The sequence below is a fragment of the Diospyros lotus genome, chromosome 5 (genome assembly GCF_014633365.1).
Source record: "Diospyros lotus cultivar Yz01 chromosome 5, ASM1463336v1, whole genome shotgun sequence".
NCBI classification, from domain to species: Eukaryota; Viridiplantae; Streptophyta; class Magnoliopsida; order Ericales; family Ebenaceae; genus Diospyros; species Diospyros lotus.
Genome location: NC_068342.1, coordinates 8,370,087 through 8,388,466, shown reverse-complemented (window position 1 = coordinate 8,388,466; position 18,380 = coordinate 8,370,087). Strand labels below are relative to the sequence as shown.

Below are 18,380 nucleotides of genomic sequence, written 5' to 3'. Positions count from 1 at the left end.
TAGGATCTATTGATCCGAACACGTATATCGCTATGTCTTGCATTTATACTTTTCTGTTTAAAGTTTTGGTTTACTGTGTATCGCGCTTAATTTGTGTTTGGCTGAGAAATCAGGTTATACAAAACCTACAGGCCTCATGAAAGGTCCAGCCTTGTTTGCATGGTCTTCATCTTGTGCGACTTGATCGAGAGACTAAGATTATCCCTGACTTGAAGCTTTCCTTTTTCACTCTCCGTCAAGAAAAAAAATATGCTGCATTATTGTATATGATAAAAGAACAAATCAGTTCTCATCAACAAACATTGATTTTTGTTTCCACCAAAACATCATGTGGAGTTTCTTAATGTTTTGTATAGAGAAGAGGGTATTGAGCCCTCTGTATATTATGATGATATGGACCAAGACGCTTGCAAGATTCATATATCAAGATTTAAGGGCCAGAAAGACTATGTTGCTGTTAATGTATTGTAACCTGTACAATCGGCCAAACCAACCAAGAACAAGCATAAAACCGAGAAAAGTAAAGAACACAAAAACACAAAGCTTTTACGTGTTCGGATAAATAGATCCTACTCACGATAGAGGCTCCGCCTCTAGTCAATCCACTAATAGCTTTCGATTACAACCGGATTACAAGATCACAACAAGAATAAAAATGTATTGCAAATACATCAACTGAAATCAGAATACAAATGCAAGAACAAGTATAGAATCTGTTCTACCGATCTCAAGATCGTGTCAAGAATCTGATCTATCAGTTACACCAAATCTCTCACGCCTCAGGCGATTCAACAACAGAGATTAAAGCAATACTACCTTACCGTGTGATCTTACTAACAAACCAAAGCCAATCGAACGAGAGAAGGATTTACAAGCGAGAGAGAGTCTCACTTTGAATGCGCCAAACTTAGGGTTTCAAGAATAAGAGTAATAGCAGATCTGAACAAATTAGGGCAAGAAACTGCCCTTATATAGCTACAGCAGGCAACCGGGCTGGGGCAAAAAGTATGGGCAGCATGTCAAATGGGCTTGGCTTGTTGAACTGTTTGTTGGGCTTGAAATGCACAGCCCAAAATAGAATATATATAAAATAATGGAATGCAGCTGAAATGCAAATATAAATGAAACCCAAATATATATAACAAAATGCATACAAACAGCACATATTAATTATATGAAAAATACATTTTGAATCATTAATCCTAACAGTTGCTAATTGTCACTGATGTTGCTACTAGGGGTATTCACATCCCATTGCTTGATAATGTCATTAACTGGGACATCCCACCCAAAACCTAAAAACTTTTTGTCCATCGAGTAGGGCGAGCTGCAAGAGCGGGTCAGACTGGAACTGCATTTTCTTTTGTCACATCAGAAGATATGCCTTACCTTTTAGATCTTCATCTCTTTCTCTCAAAGCCAATCCGAGCTGCTCCAACTGAAGAGGAGGTTTTAGAAGATATGGATAATCTCCAAAATTGATCAGGCAATTGCGAATGGAGAAACTGTCTATGGGCGTTTCCCTCAAACAGTTGTAGACCTTGTCTGTGATAGAGTTCGTGAAATTATTGATTCGTCCGCTGAACTGACTTCTTTGCAGAAAGCTTGTACAAATGCATTTCGCTTATATTTAAAGACAAAACCAGTACCATCAAGGGAGTCTATTGAAAGAGCACAGGATTTACCACGTGAGGGGTTGCATCCAATTTTTAAAAATACGCTAGGTGGCAATGAGCTAACTGCACTGGCTTTTCCAGAATGGTTGAAAGCCTTCAGGTAATATGTGTGGCTTTCAAATGTAATTTTTTTTCCCCTTTGTTTTCATTGTCATACAAAGAAAAGACCATTTTCAATATTTGGGACCAGTGATTCAAAAAGATGGAGAAATTCACGAGGATGTCACACATAGAATTAAGGCAGGTTGGCTAAAATGGAGAAATGCATCGGGAGTGTTATGTGATGATAAAATCCCATTAAAATTGAAAAGAAAATTCTATAGGACAGTTATAAAACCAGTTTTGTTGTACGGTTCAGAATGTTGGGCAGTCAAATACCAACATGAGCAAAAGACGAGTGTAGCGGAGATGAGTATGTTAAGATGGATGTGCAGCCATACAAGAAAAGATAAAATTAGAAATGAAGTTATTCGTAATAAGATAAGAGTAGTGCCAATAGAGGAGAAGATGAGAGAGACTAGACTAAGATGGTTTGGTCATGTGAGAAGAAGACAAATAGACGCTCCTGTGATGGGAGTTGATGAAATGGAACAATTAATCAAAAAAAGAGATAGAGGCAGACCTAAGAAGACTTTGAGGGAGACATTAAAGTTTGATATGAAGTGTATGGATCTCAATGAAGATATGACAAAAGATAGAAATACATGGAAGTCTAGAATTCATATAGCCGACCCCACATAGTGGGATAAAGGCTAAATATGTTGTTGTTGTTGTTGTTGTTGTTGTTGTTTTCATTGTCATAAGATGTAAGTGATGCAATTATTGATCATTCTCTGGATGCATGATCTATCCTAGACCCAAGCAGACTATTTTGGAAGTGAAGGTGCAGCGGCGAACTCAAAGCATATGCAAGTAATTTTCTGCTAGGGTATCTTCCTTGTAGTCGATTTTGTAGTACTATTTATGTGCACTCAATCTACTTTAAATCTACATATGCAATTTACATATTGTGTACAATGGTACATGCCTTATTTGGTTTTGCTTTAGTACATGGTGCAGTAAAACAATTTTGAATCATGGTGCTGAATTTATCTAGTGGGTGATTGAATTTTTCTATCTCTGTTATCTATTATCTTATACGTTTTAAATTTTCTTCATAAAGCTAGGTGTTTTAAACTGCATCCTGACATCTCTAGATCTTCTCATTTAAATTAGTTCCTTTGAATTCATTGTTGTACTTTATTGTGTCTTTCATTGTTAGATCAAACTTGATGGAGATACAAAAGCATTTGTTTTAAAAAACCTGAAAAAGAATTATGAAAATGAAAAAAGAAAATAGGATCAGATCAGATAAATCCCACAGAGAAATTTAGAGAAAGAGGACACAGAAAATTTAAGCTGGTTTGATCTCTTTAACAGTCGTATGTCCACAACCCCAAAATTGAGATAATCCACTATGTTAAATTACAGTTTTTGGATAGACAAATACAAACCTTTGCAACTCACATAACTCAAGGTAATCTGGTCGCTTTTAGCAAACACTGGTTACTGAATTGTGGCACACTTAAAATTACATCGAAGGGCTTCACTTCAAGGCAATTACTTTATTAGGATTAGTTTCCTATTTCTGTCCCTATCCAGCGTGGGATTAGGTTTTCTGGAAAATTTCATTCCTATCTGCTTTTAATTTGAGGAGCTATATCTAACAATTTCTCCCTCGACTCGAATTCCTAGACACTTCAATTTGTTAGAAAACTTGAGTCTTTTCTTAGTCTTTTGGATCTAATTCAGTTTGTTGCTTCTTCTCTTTCCAATCAGAGGACCATCCAAACAATAGATTTTTCTCTCATTCTTCTTTCACTCACATAACCAAGCTGTTACCTCAGTACATTTTGCATTATTTGTTTTTCTTTTTTTTTTTTTGATAACCCAGCTTTCGAGCTTCCCTCAATTAGTCTTGGGGAATAGTGGTCTTCCCCCTTGATTTGCTCTCTAAGTAAGTCTAGATGCGATTACAGTTTACATATACTCGGAGCAGACTTTTGAAAAACGACTTTCCTTCCCGTGAACCTCGCCTTCATGTCGTGCGGATAAGACCCCCTAGAGGAGCTACAAGGCGCACCATAACTCTGCTTCTACGAGGGTGACTTGCCTTCTAACAATAATGTTACCTTTCAAGACGTTACAAAGATTCAAACCTCCAATGCTTCTGTTATCCTTCTTGTGTTTTATTGCTACATCATGCTGTGAAAACTATTTTGCACTATTTCTTAATACCAACATGCCCACGTGAGACCAGCTCTCCTAGGGAAATTATGTTGGCATGGGCAGCGGACAAGTACTTTAGTTTGGGAATATTTTTTATTGTACCATTGTGAAATTTCAAGTGGACCTTTACCTTTGGCATCGATTTATTTTCCAAAGTGAAGTGGACAAAATCTCCATTGGCATGCAAAGTGTGAAACATGTTGTCATGCATCTAGGGTTGTCCTAGGGTTTAGAAAAGAATTTGGAAGAAATCAGGAGAGAGAGAGAGTAAAAATGGAGGGAGTAACAGTGTACAATACAACAATTGCATTATACTATAACTACTATAACATTTACTATAATACTTTTCCGGTCGTGACATGTGTCTCAGCCCTTGTACATATGCATGTATGCAATTGAATCTATGTTACATCTTTTTGTTCTTTGTTCTTTTTTTTCCTGTGATTTCTCTTTGATTTTGTGTCTCCTTATATATTTTTCACTACATGGTACAAAGATTCTAAAATTTTTGCTAACATAATAAATAAATAAATTTTTAGTTGCTTTTTGCAAACAGTATAAGAATACTTGTAATTTTTTTTTTTTACAAAAGAAAAAAGAGTTGAGGATTTTACCAGTATTCTTATACTGTTAATTGAGTATAATTAAAAAATTATACTCAAACAGTATAAGAATACTTGTAATTATATTTTTCCGTTGCTTTTTGCAAGAATTACAGGGTTATCAGAACGCAGATCAAAAAGACGTCGAATTTTTTTTTTTTTTAATCTAAGCTCTGTATCATAAAATGTTGCAGTCTCCTTATAGTTCATGATACTTTTCTCCTTTTGCTTTTAAGGAAGATAGGCTCACTGCATATGCTTTATGTTGGCATGTTCAATGAGCTATCTGTTTTCTTTCTATTGCTAGCCTTGTATTGAGACACAAGATGTAAAGAATGCCTCTAATTTTCATTAACCAGAATAAGCGCCAATACAAACGTTTAAATAGGGAGAAGAAAATAGAGAACCAAACGCTAAGGACCAAACACTACTCTGCTCCTAACCACATAACCAATAACTATACTTCCTAACTGAAAATACAACAAAACAATAATATGTATTACTCCCCCTCAAGATCGACCATGCACATTGAGAATGGCCATCTTGGCTAATAAAGGAAATAACTGGGCAGTAGATAAAGGCTTGGTGAGTACATCAGCAAGCTGATGCTAAGTACAAATAGGGAGAAGCTTGAGAAGCCCATCAGCAATCTTGTCTCGAATAAAGTGGCAATCCAACTCAATATGTTTTGTGCGTTCATGAAAAATTGAGTTGAAAGCTATGTGAACTGCAGCTTGGTTGTCACAAAAGAGTAGAGCATGAGCTCTAGAAGAGATTTGAAAATTAGTTAGGAGTTTATTAAACCATACAATCTCACTAGTAGTAGATGCTAGGGCTACGTACTCAGCTTCAGCAGACAAGAGAGACACAGTGCCTTGCTTTTTAGCCCTCCAAGACACCAAATTAAGAATCTCTGAAGAAGATGTAGAACCTTGTGACAGACTGCCTAGAATTCGGGAAACCCCCCCCAATTAGCATTTGAGAATGCCTGAATCTGTAAAGAAAAGGCAGCAAAAAATAACAACCCTTGACTAGGGGTTGCCTTAAGATACTATAATAAATGATAAGCTGCATCAAGATGAGTTCTTCTAGGCTAGGAGATAAATTGGCTGAGTTTATGAACAACAAATATAATATCAAGTCGAGATATGGTTAAGTTAAGTAACCGGCTAATGAGTCTCCTATACACAAATGCATCCTCAAGTAGTTCACCCTTAAAAGAACTCAATTTGATATTGGGAACCATAGGTAATGTAGCTGGTTTACTAGACAGAAAGCTAGAGTCTTCAAGGAGTTGCAAAGTATAATGTCTTTGAGAGAAGAATATACCTTTGGAAGAGTGAGAAATCTCAAGCCTAAGAAAATACCTCAAATGATCAAGATCCTTGAGTTTAAATTGATTGTGAATGAAGGATTTTAGCAAATTTATAGCTGCAACATCTGAACCAGTGATGACAATATCATCAACATAGACAAGAAGTGCCACAAAAGAAGAACCAATACCCTTTGTAAATAGGGAATAATTAATTAGATTTAGACTGAAGAAAATCATGCTTAATGAGGGTAGCAAAAAAATTAGAAAACCATTACCGAGAGGCCTGCTTGAGACCATAGATAGACTTATGAAGTTTACTGACCAATCGCCCCCCCCCCCCCTTCCCCCCCCCCCCCCCCCCCTTAGGGAAGGGCATGCAGCAGGGACCTAAGGTTGATAATCGAATGGGAGGTCCACGTAAACTTCCTCAAAAAGATCACCATTGAGGAAGGCATTGTTAACATCAAACTGAACAAAAGACCACTTATGGATAACAACTAAAGCAAGAAGCACCTTGACAACCACTAACTTGGCAATAGGGGAAAACATATCAATCAAATCCAACCCTTCTTACCGTGTATCCTTTAGCCACTAAACGTGCTTTATGCCTTTCTATAGAACCATCAAACTTATATTTAATCTTGTAAATCCATTTACACGTAATAACATGCTTATCATAGGGAAGAGTAGTAACTGACCATGTATGATTAAGATGCATAACATCCAATTCAGCTTTCATAGCATCCCTCCAGTGATCATAGTGCATTGTTTGATAGTAATGTAAGGTTCAAAATTAGAAGATACATTGAGAAGGAAAGTTCTATGAGAGTCAGACAAGTTGGAATAAGAAACATAGTTGGTTAATGGATACAAAGATGTTGTAATAGGTAGAGGTGTGTGTGTCAACAAATGACAATGGAAGTCCTGAAGACAAAAAAGAGGTCGAGTGACCCTAAAATATCTATGGACTAGAAGAGAAACAAGCATCTAGACAATGGAACGTTGAATTTTCTTCCTTCCTACTCAGCATTGGTTTTCGTCAATTTGCCCATGATCATTGTCTATTTGTTAAGTGATGCGGCATCAACTGAAATTACTAGAATACCCTTACGCTCTGATAGTCTCACCTGCCACGCGGACCACCTGAGAGACCGACACGTGGCAAGTCAACACTCCGGAGTGGAGCCCGGGAAATCCGGGCCGAACCGCAAGACCCGTTCCAGCTTGACCGGGATTCTCGGGGGTCGTGCCCGCTCATCTCGGGTACCCCAAAACGGTTTCGCCTATAAAAGACAAGGACTCTCGCCAGGTATAGACAAGCTCTACAGCTCTCTCACTTACTACTACTTGCTTCACTCTACTGATTTGAGCGTCGGAGTCCACCCCGGGGGATCCAAGCCCCGGCCCTCCATTGTCTTGCAGGTCCTACACCCGAGGTCCGACATCCCCAAGTCCGAGGTTCCATTCCCGAGGTCCAGTCGCAGAGGTGGCACGTGGTGGTCGGTCCCAAAAACCATCATCATTTGGCGCCCACCGTGGGGCCGACGTCCATTCTCGCTAACCTCTTCTTTCCCTACCTCGCGCTTCGGACTTCAACTCCTCACCTCGGACCTCGGTCTTTTCGCGAGTGTCAAACGACTTTCACTCCTCGCCACAACTAACCACATGGCTCCCCGAAAAGACGTGACTCGCAGCCAGGTCGGAGCCAATCTAGAAGCCCCGCAACAAGGAGAGAATCCACCACCTCCAGCCAATCCCATGCCGGAGGACCGACTCACTAGGTTGGAAAACCAGGTCCAACAGCTAACTGAGTTGTTGACTGGTTATCTACACCAGACCGAACAACATCGTTCGCATGTGCCCTCTCAGCGGGCGGAGCATCAGTCACCTCCTCCTGCTCGGGAGCCTCGTCAATCCCGCCAGACGGGTCAGGAAATCCACTCCTCGGAGGCGGCAGGATCCACTTCTGCCCCCTCGCGAGAAAGAGGGACTTCGCAGGAGAGACGATTGCGTTTCTTAGAGAAGCAAGTCCACGAACTCAAGAAGGGAAAGGAAGAGTTGCTCCACCCCGGCTCTAACCAACCCTTGAGTAAGGGCATCATGGCAGAGGTTCCACCGGAAAGGTTTCGTATCCCCTCCATCAAGCTCTATGATGGAAGCACAGATCCCTATGATCACGTCGAGCTTTTCTCCTCCCACATGCTGGTGCAATCGGGGTCGGACGCGATGTGGTGCCGGGCATTTTCGGCCACTCTGGGAGGACATGCCCGGACCTGGTACTCCTGCCTTCCCCATCGTTCCATCAACCGCTGGGAAGAGTTGAAGACCTGTTTCTTAGCCCACTACGCTCCCTTGAAGCGCCACCGGAAGTCTTCCATGGCTCTGGTGAACATCAAGCAGAACCAGGGTGAATCCCTAAGAGATTTCGTGGCTAGGTTCAACGAAGAGGCATTAAGTATCGATGAGTTTGACCAGCGAATCGCAATGGTGGCTCTTCAGAATGGCTTGAGAGCTGGGCCATTTGCTCAGTCCTTAGCTAAAACTCCACCTCGTACTTTCACAGAGGCCTTAGCCCGGGCTAATAAGTACATCAACGCCGAAGAGGTGATGAAGGTGAAGCGGGCGGAACAACCTGACAGGAAAGAAAGAGAAAAAGAGAAGAAAAAACCGGCCCCAGAGCAGAAGACGGACTATCGTCCCTCCCGAGCTCCCGATCGCCCGAGTTTTGGGGGTGCACGTGGAAGCCCGGTGAATTACACTCCCCTGAATACAAGTCGAGCAGAGATTCTCCTAGCATTGGAGGATAAGAATTATTTACGGCGTCCTTCCCCGCTGAAATCTCCACCCAACACTCGAAGTAAAAAGAAGTATTGTCGTTTTCACCGCGACCACGGCCATGATACTGAGGATTGCATCCAACTGAAAGAAGAAATACAAGAGCTTATCAACCGAGGATACCTTCGGGATTTCGTGGGTCGAGGAGGTACGAGCTCGGGCAAGGTAGAACCCAAGTCGGAGCATCGAGGGAGGTCTCCTACTCGAGATCGCTTTCGAGAGCGAAGTCGAACACCCCCCCCGGAGAGAAGGAAAGCAGCCCGCCGAGGAGGGAGGACAGAAGTTTATCTTGTACACGCTGGCGGCAGGGACAGTTCCAGGGTCCCACTCAACTGCTCCCAAGAGCACGGTAAAGGAAGGGGTGGTCATCACATTCTCTGAGGAGGATCTTCCGAGTTATCCCAGCTATTCGGATCCTCTGGTGATTACTGCTCAAGTGGGAGAGTGGGAGATGAGGCGAATCCTCGTGGACCCAGGTAGCTCTTCAGAGATTCTCTACAAGAGGGCATTCCTAGGGATGGGGTTCACGCTCGATCAGCTAAGGCCAGTCCGTGTCCCATTGGTGGGTTTTGATGGAATGGTGATCCATTCTGAAGGTTTGATCCGGTTGCCCCTGACGGTCGGTAGTGGTTCTCATAAATCCCGAGTGACGTTGGATTTTTTAGTGGCAGATGTGCCCTCGGCGTACAATATGATCCTTGGTAGGTCTGGGCTTAGTGCTCTGAGGGCAGTACCGAGTACGTATCACATGGTGTTGAAATTCCCTACTTCGGGAGGGATTGGCAAGGTAAGAGGAGACCAGCGGCAGGCTAGGGAATGCTACGTGGCCTCCTTGAGTGCCACTATGGCCAAGGGGTCAGAGTTAGACTCAAGACCGAATCGGGAGGCGGTCCCTCAAGCTGGTCAGGGTCAGATGGAGACGGAACAGGTGAGAAACCCGAGTATTGGAGCAGGTCAGAGGTCAGTAAGGGAGGAGGGACAGAATTCCGCTGCCCCTCCCACTGTGGTTACTAGTTTCATCTTGGAAGGTCCGGAAGAGCCTAAGACTTCAGAGCCAGTGGATGAGCTCGAGGAAGTCCCACTGGGGGAAGAGCTCGGTCGGACGGTGCGAATCAGTGCCAAGTTACAAGAGCCCTTGAGGTCCGAGATCCTTTCACTCCTACGCCGATATCAAGATGTGTTCGCATGGTCTACCCTAGATATGCCGGGGATAGATCCAGCGATCATGACACACCGCTTGGGGCTCTATTCGGATTGTGTGCCGGTAAGACAAAGGAAGAGGAAGTTTGCCTCGGAGCGGGCTAAAGCTATAGAGGCGGAGGTGGAAAAGCTTATGGAGGCTAATCATATTCGGGAAGTCAATTACCCAGAGTGGTTAGCCAACGTGGTTCTTGTCTCCAAGGGATCGGGAAAATGGAGGCTTTGTATTGATTTTAAAGATCTTAACAAGGCTTGCCCGAAAGACAGTTACCCCCTGCCCAGGATTGATGCGTTGATTGACGGAACAGCGGGGTGTCAGCTAATGAGCTTCCTGGATGCATTCCAGGGGTACCACCAAATCCCACTACACCCTGAAGATCAGGAAAAGACGGCCTTCATCACGGATAAGGCTACCTATTGTTACCGAGTTATGCCCTTTGGGCTGAAGAACGCTGGAGCTACATATCAGAGGTTAGTCAACAAATTGTTCAAAGCTCAACTCGGTCGAAACATGGAGGCTTACGTGGATGACATGTTAGTCAAGAGTCTATTGGCTGAACAACATCCGGACGACTTGGAGGAGTGCCTCAGAACCTTACGCCAGTATCAGATGAAGCTCAACCCGGCCAAGTGTGCCTTCGGGGTTACAGCTGGTAAATTCTTGGGGTTCATGGTGCATTACCGGGGAATTGAGGCTAACCCTTCGAAGATAAAAGCCATACTCGAGATGCCTCCCCCTCGAAGTATCAAAGAAGTGCAGAGGCTAACCGGGAGGATAGCAGCTTTAGGGAGGTTCTTGTCAAGATCTGCGGAAAGACAGTTGCCATTCTTTAAGGCCTTGACTCGAGTCCAGAATTTTGCGTGGACAGAGGAATGCCAGGAGGCATTTGAGCAGCTGAAACGATGTCTAGTCTCCCCCCCAGTCCTGGCAAAACCACAGCCAGGAGAGTCACTATATATTTACCTAGCTGCCTCAGATGAAGCTGTCAGTTCGGTTTTGGTACGGGAGGAAGACAAAATCCAAAAGCCGGTCTATTATGTGAGCAAAAGGTTGGCTGGCGCTGAGATTCGTTACACTCCAACAGAAAAGTTGGCCTATGCCCTAGTCATCTCCGCTCGAAAGTTGAGACCCTACTTTGAGGCACACCACATTATCGTCCTATCAAGTCAGCCGCTGAGGCATGTGCTGGGAAAGCCGGACTTGTCGGGGAGGATGCTCAAATGGGCAGTAGAGCTGAGTGCTTTCGACATCGACTATCGACCTCGGCCGGCCATCAAGGCACAGGCTCTTGCCGACTTTATCGTGGAAGGCACCCTACCAGATGAAGCAAACGAGGGGATTTCCCAGACTTGGACTCTCTCTGTAGATGGCAGCTCAAGTGTCGGAGGCAGTGGCGCTGGATTACTACTGCAGGGCCCCGATGGCCAGGCTTGGCCGTATGCCCTCCACTTCGAGTTCAATGCCTCTAACAATGAGGCCGAGTATGAGGCGCTCATTGCCGGGCTCAGACTAGCGGAACAGATGGGAGTCAGGGATCTGGAGGTATATTCTGACTCAAATTTGATTGTGCAGCAGGTCACAGGAGAGTTCGAGGCTCGAGAGGACGTCATGGCCCAATACTTGGCGATAGCCAAGGATCTTATGGCACGATTTCGGATAGTGAAAATCAATCATGTCCCACGAGCGCAGAATGCAGTGGCGGATGCTCTCTCGAGGATAGCTGCTTCTTCCTTCCCTAGGAATTCCCGAGCTGTTTACATGGAGTCGTTGCCCCAGAAGAGCATAGAGACTGAGGCAGAGCAGCTTTGCGTAGAAGGGGTTGAAAGTTGGATGGATCCCATCGTAGCACATCTGACCAAGGGATGGCTACCTGAGGAGGAACTGGAAAGTCGAAAACTCAAGCGCCAGGCTGCCAAGTTTCTACTGGTGGGATCAGACCTTTATAAGAAATCCTTCACTCAGCCGCTACTGAAGTGTGTGGGGCCGGTCGAAGCCGACTACATCCTAAGGGAAATCCACGAGGGGATTTGCGGCAGTCACATCGGAGCTCGGTCTCTCTCCCAGAAGGCACTCCGGCAGGGGTATTACTGGCCGACAATGATGAGCGACGCTGGGCATTTGGTCCAGACTTGTGAGAGATGCCAAAAAACCTCCAACCTGGTTCACACCCCGGCAGCCGAACTCACCCACCTGGCTTCACCTTGTCCGTTTTCCAGGTGGGGAGTCGATATCCTCGGGCCTTTTCCACTAGCGGCTGGACAGAACAAATACTTGATAGCAGCCATCGACTACTTCACTAAGTGGGTGGAGGCCGAGCCTGTGGCGACTATTACAGGTCGGAGGGTAAAACAGTTCCTTTGGAAATCCATCGTCTGCCGGTTTGGTATTCCAAGGGTACTAATAACTGACAACGGCACCCAATTCGAAGACCGATCCGTGCAAGAATGGTGCCGAGAGTTGGGGATTAAGCAACATTTTACCTCGGTCGCCCATCCTCAAGCTAATGGGCAAGTAGAGCTTACGAACAGGACCATTCTACAAGGACTCCGAGCTCGGGTTGAAAAGGCAGACGGCCAATGGGTAGATGAGCTCCCCAGTATACTATGGTCTTATCGAACCACACCGCGAACGGCTACAGGAGAATGCCCTTTTACATTGTGTTATGGCTCGGAGGCTCTCATCCCTGTCGAGATTGGGGTAAGGAGCTATCGAGTGGAGCATTTCGATCCCGAGATTAACGAGTAAGGGCTAAGGTGCAACTTGGATTTGATGGATGAGCTCCGAGATCTGGCACGAATTCGACAAGCCGCATATAACCGGCGCATTGCTAGGTACTACAATCGACGAGTCCACGCTAGGAGCTTCATGCCAGGAGACCTTGTCCTACGACGGTTCGACGTGAGCCATCCTCGGGACATGAATAAACTAACTCCGAATTGGGAAGGGCCGTACCGGGTGGTGGAATCCCTAAGTCCGGGGGCATATCGACTAGAAGACATGGAAGGCAAGCCCCTGAAGCATACTTGGAATGTGCAGAACTTAAGGAAGTTTTATCAATGAGTAGGGGAATTCCCTGAATCTCTTTGTACTCTTTTTCTTTACGACTAATGGCAAGGCTTCTCTTCATCTAATAGCAATGGTCCAAAGGATCATACTTCGTCGAAGAAAAATCCAAGGGTCACGAGCCCTAGGCCGTTCTCAAAAGAGGACTAAGGGCCATGGAAAAAACCCTAGCTAACACCCTCCTTCGCGTGGGAGTGGCTAAAAACCAAGGGTCACGAGCCCTAGGCCGTTCTCAAAAGAGGACTAAGGGCCATGGAAAAAACCCTAGCTAACACCCTCCTTCGCGTGGGAGTGGCTAAAAACCAAGGGTCACGAGCCCTAGGCCGTTCTCAAAAGAGGACTAAGGGCCATGGAAAAACCCTAGCTAACACCCTCCTTCGCGTGGGAGTGGCTAAAAACCAAGGGTCACGAGCCCTAGGCCGTTCTCAAAAGAGGACTAAAGGCCAGGGAAAAACTCTGGCTAACACCCTCCTTCGCGTGGGAGTCTCTAGAATCCCAGGGTCACGAGCCCTAGGCTGTCCCCAACGGTGGACTAATGGCCAAGGAAAAATTACAACACAGCACCCCCATGATAGTCGACCAAGGGAGAACCAAGAGTCAAATTCACCTTCGTCAACTATGGAAGGGATCGAGGCTCAACTAGTCTCAGTCCATATGTTCGCAAGCAAAAGATGAACAGTCAAAGTGAAGTACTATATAAAAACCAGAGGATCCAATACATGATAATAGGGGAAGTACAAAAAGGCCCTAGCTAAAAAAAAAGAAGAAGAAGAAGAGCTCAAGCATCAGGAGGCGCATCACCATCGTCAGCCATCTCCGAGTCCTCCATTCCGGCCACAATCTCCGCAACAGACCGAACAGTGGACATGTCCAAGTCTGGATGAGCTCGTAATACCTCTATCTCATGAGCTTGGAATCCCTTTGTCCAAGCGTCCTGCAGGTTCTTCTGGAGGAACTCCTCTACCTCAGGAAGCTTGATGGGCTCGGCATACTTGCGCTCGTATTGGCGAATGACTGAGTTCGCCCGAGATAGCTTGGAGCTCATCCGAGACAGCTCTGCCTCTAGCCCCTGAATACGTAGGTCTGAAGCCTGCCGCTGGGAGGACAACTCATCCAAGTTTTTCCTGTGGCTCTCTAGTAACTCGTCTCTTTCCTGCAGCTGGGTGTCTAGTTCCAAGGTCTTCTTGGAAGCTTGAGAGAAACGTCCGGAAAAGTCCGAAACGAGTGTGACCACCTACAATAGGCAAGGCAAGTAAGGACAACATAGATGAGACTGGAGGATGTTGATAAAGTATAGATGATTACCTGGGCCAGATACTTGCACAATGTGGCTTCTACGGCCTCCGAGGACTGCTCGGCCAACACCTGACGATCGGCGGGAGTGGCAAAGTGATGAATCATACGTCTGGCCACCTGAGTGTTCCGGCTGAGATCACTTGCCTTCACTCCCCAATCGGGAACATGGTCTGGACTATGGGGAGGAGACTCCGGGGCTGGCATGAGCTCTCTCGGAGGATGGGAAGTCCTCTTCCTTTTAGCACGACTAGGCTCTCCTTCCTCAGCAGGAGGAGCATTCAAGGCAACCTTTCCCCCCGTAAGAGCTGGGGCACCCTCGTCCTCCACGGGTCTCCGTTTGTTCTTCCCCCAGATAAAAGCTGTGCTCACCATTTCAGCTGCAAATGTGCAAACAAGATATTAGGGGCAAGAAAAGCGAGGTAGAAAAGTATGAAGATAGTGGGAAAATGACTACCCAAAGTGACATCAGGCTCGAAGCAAGTGTGAGTGGATAAACCCCCCAGGTACAAGGTGCGATCACATATCAGGACCCGAGCGCTGATAGGGTTCAGCTCTCTCAAAATCTGAATATTGTGAAGCTCGTCCTGCGTGATCTTGCGACTACGGACCTTTGAGGGCTGGAAAGCCCACTCAACTGGCACCCCGAAGCTGACCCCCCGGTCTTTCAAGCCAGCAAAGAAAAATCTACTCTTCCATCGTTTTACCGATGTGGGGTTATCGACTACGAACTGACGCTGGTTGAGGGGGGAAAAAGCAAATCGAGGTTCAGTTTTGCTAATGGAAATTACTTTGAACATCCTAAAGAAAAGTTGAGCAGTGGGCTCAATGTCCCGAGCTCGACAACAGAGAATGAAGGTAGATAGGCACCTCCAGCCATTGGGAGTCAACTGAGAGGGGCATAACCCAACGATAGCAAACACCTCAACTACAGGAGTCGCGAGAGGAAATCTAAGGCCGGCAGCCAAGGCCTGCTCGTAGACGGTGATACAGCCATAGGGGGCCTGGTGAGCTTTCAAACCTCGGGGTTCACTATACCAATACTCATCATGAATGAGACGGTATTTTCGGAGGAGGGGAAACAACTCCCTCTCGGTTATGGTAGAATGGTCCGTGGTTAGATCCTCGGGTAAGCTTTCTAAGTTGGGATCACTACTCACATGAGACTCCGAAGTGGGATGAGGTGAAACTCTCTCAGGCCTCCTAAGTTTCCCAGGCCTACGAAGGGGGCCGTGAGGGGGGCTGGATAACTCGGTGTGTGATTCCTCACTACTTGAGCTGGTACTAGAGCTCTCGGAATCGGAGGAAGAAGAAGAAGAAGAAGACATGCTAAAAAACGAGCAGAAGTAGTTAAGAGAAGGTCACTGACCAGGAGAATAAAGGCCGAGGTCAAGAAAAAACAACCACGACTGGGCTAGAGCCTCGGAGAGCTCAGTAGACGCGATTTAGCTTGGGAAAACCTTGAGTCACACCTGCAAAAAAAGAAGAGCCAAGGAAACAGGTTAGTAAAGTTGTCTTGTTTTAAAGATCGTTTTTGTTATTATTAACAAAGGAAAAGCCCGAGGACTTTGTCAAAGTCTCAAGGGTCGGCCATGGCCGACCCAAGGACACCCCTAACATATATATATTATATATGTATATGTATATACATATATTAAAAAAAAAAAAAAAAAAAAAAAAAAAAAAAGGGAAAAGTCTCAAGGGTCGGCCATGGCCGACCCAAGGACACCCCTAACATATATATATTATATCTATATATGTATATATATATATTAAAAAAAAAAAAAAAAAAAAAAAAAAAAAAGAGAAAAAATCTGCAGAAGGAGAGCAGGAGGGGGGCGGCCATGGCCGACCTCGGCCAGGGCCGATTCGGCCAGGGCCGAACCCCTCGGCCCTGGCCGACCTCGGCCAGGCCGAGCCAAGCGCTCGGCCGTGGCCAAGGGGCTCGGCCTCGCCGAGATCTGGCGAGGCCGAGCATGGCCGAGCCAGAGCTCGGCCTGGCTCGGCCATGTCGGCCATGGCCGAGCTCGGCCAGCTCGGCCATGGCCGAGCTCGGCCAGCTCGGCCATGGCCGAGCAAGCTCGGCCTCGCCTTGGCGAGGCCGAGAGCGGCCGACCTCGGCCGCGGCCGAGGTCGGGCCAGACCAGGCCAGGCCGACCTCGGCCATGGCCGAGGCGGCCTGGCCAGGTCGACCTCGGCCAGGCAGGGGCGCCTGGCCGAGGAAAAACCCAATTTTTAAAAAAAAAAAAAAAAAAAAAAAAAGCAAAAAAAAAAAAGAGAAGAAAAGATAAAAAATAAATAAATAACAAATAAGAAAAAATAAAAGCAAAGGAGGATGGGAAAGACTAACCTCAAGGAGATGAATGCTTGTCTTGAAATAATAAGTGTGGGGTGGGGCCTTAGGGCTTATATAGAGGGGACCCAAAGGAAGAAAAATTCAAAATGACAATGTTTCCCTCCAAACGAATTCTTCCCTCCAACCAAAACTCATCCCTATAATTTCAGGGTAGTAAATGAGGTTTTAAAGCACTAATCTCAATTTTAAAAATACTCTCGTGCGCCTTGGTAAAAATCAACAGTCAGGCAACCTACTCCTCGGCCCAGCATGATTTTCAGCTCGGCCCAAGGAGTGGGGGGCAAGTGATGCGGCATCAACTGAAATTACTAGAATACCCTTACGCTCTGATAGTCTCACCTGCCACGCGGACCACCTGAGAGACCGACACGTGGCAAGTCAACACTCCGGAGTGGAGCCCGGGAAATCCGGGCCGAACCGCAAGACCCGTTCCAGCTTGACCGGGATTCTCGGGGGTCGTGCCCGCTCATCTCGGGTACCCCAAAACGGTTTCGCCTATAAAAGACAAGGACTCTCGCCAGGTATAGACAAGCTCTACAGCTCTCTCACTTACTACTACTTGCTTCACTCTACTGATTTGAGCGTCGGAGTCCACCCCGGGGGATCCAAGCCCCGGCCCTCCATTGTCTTGCAGGTCCTACACCCGAGGTCCGACATCCCCAAGTCCGAGGTTCCATTCCCGAGGTCCAGTCGCAGAGGTGGCACGTGGTGGTCGGTCCCAAAAACCATCATCATTAAGCAATCTGAAACTTGTTTCACTGCTTTGATTGTGTACGTTGATGATGTTTTATTGACTGGTAGTGATTTGGACCACCTTCATTTGGTTCAAAAACAACTTGATGATAAATTTATTATCAAGGATCTTAGTTTTGTAAAATACTTTCTGGGCATCGAAATTGCTCGTTCAGACATAGGTACTTTCTTAAGTCAACAGAAATTTATACTCGATGTCATACAGGATGCAGGCTTACAAGATGCAAAGCCGTCTTCTTTTCCTTTATCTCCGAGTTTAAATTTGTCCCCTGATAAGGGGGAACTTCTTTCTAATCCTGACCAGTTTTGAAGGCTTATTGAGCGTCTTTTGTACATAAATTTAATTCATCTTGATATTAGTTACTCTGTGCAGCACTTAAGTCAGTTTATGCACTCTCCCCGACAACCTCATCTTGATGCTACTATACATCTTCTTAAGTACTTTAAGGATTTTATCTCTATCGGCCTTTTTTTATCCAGCATCCATTTCACTTGATATTACTGCCTATGCTGATTGGGCAGCTTGTCGATCTACTAGGAGATCTCTCACAGGGTTTTGTATCTTCTTTGGGGGAGTTCTTGTTTCTTGGAAGACGAAGAAATAAAAGATTGTCTCGTGTTCTTCTGTTGAGGCCGAGTACCGCAGCATGGCTACCACTATATGCGAATTGTTATGGATTTTATATTTGTTATAGGACTTTCGGGTTTCTCTCACTTTGCCTATTTCTCTATAATGTGACAATCAAGCTGCCCTACGTACACATTGCTGCCAACCCTGTTTTCCATGAGCGTGCCAAGCATTTAAACATTGATTGACGTCACTTGGTCTAAGAGCATCTCAAATGTGGCTTTGTTCATCCTTTTTCTATCTCCTCCGCTAATCAGCTTGCAAATCTCTTCCCCCAAGTCTTTATCCACGGTTCATTACCATCATCTCTTTTCCAAGTTGGGACATTTTGTTCCATCATCTCCAACTTGAGGAGGGTGTTAAGCTAGTTAAGTAAACTGATTTTTGTTA

The 18,380-nt window shown here is 45.5% G+C and overlaps 1 protein-coding gene across 1 annotated transcript; it reads left to right on the top strand.

Moving 5' to 3' along the window:
* Nucleotides 1-7,526: 7,526 nt before the first annotated feature.
* LOC127801573 (uncharacterized) lies at nt 7,527-12,642 on the top strand. The gene is made up of 3 exons (XM_052336818.1): nt 7,527-7,918; nt 8,297-8,844; nt 9,005-12,642. The coding sequence occupies exons 1-3, from the start codon at nt 7,527-7,529 to the stop codon at nt 12,640-12,642; spliced, it is 4,578 nt and encodes a 1,525-aa protein (XP_052192778.1).
* The last annotated feature ends 5,738 nt before the right edge of the window (nt 12,643-18,380 follow it).

What these genes read in the sequence shown, in the direction of transcription:
- LOC127801573 (XM_052336818.1), top strand. Translation starts at nt 7,527, where the DNA reads ATGGCTCCCCGAAAAGACGTGACTCGCAGCCAGGTCGGAGCCAATCTA. An exon ending in CTCAAGAAGGGAAAGGAAGA is followed by an intron (nt 7,919 to 8,296) that starts GTTGCTCCACCC and finishes TTTCGTGGCTAG; the next exon opens with GTTCAACGAAGAGGCATTAA. An exon ending in GGATTTCGTGGGTCGAGGAG is followed by an intron (nt 8,845 to 9,004) that starts GTACGAGCTCGG and finishes CGCTGGCGGCAG; the next exon opens with GGACAGTTCCAGGGTCCCAC.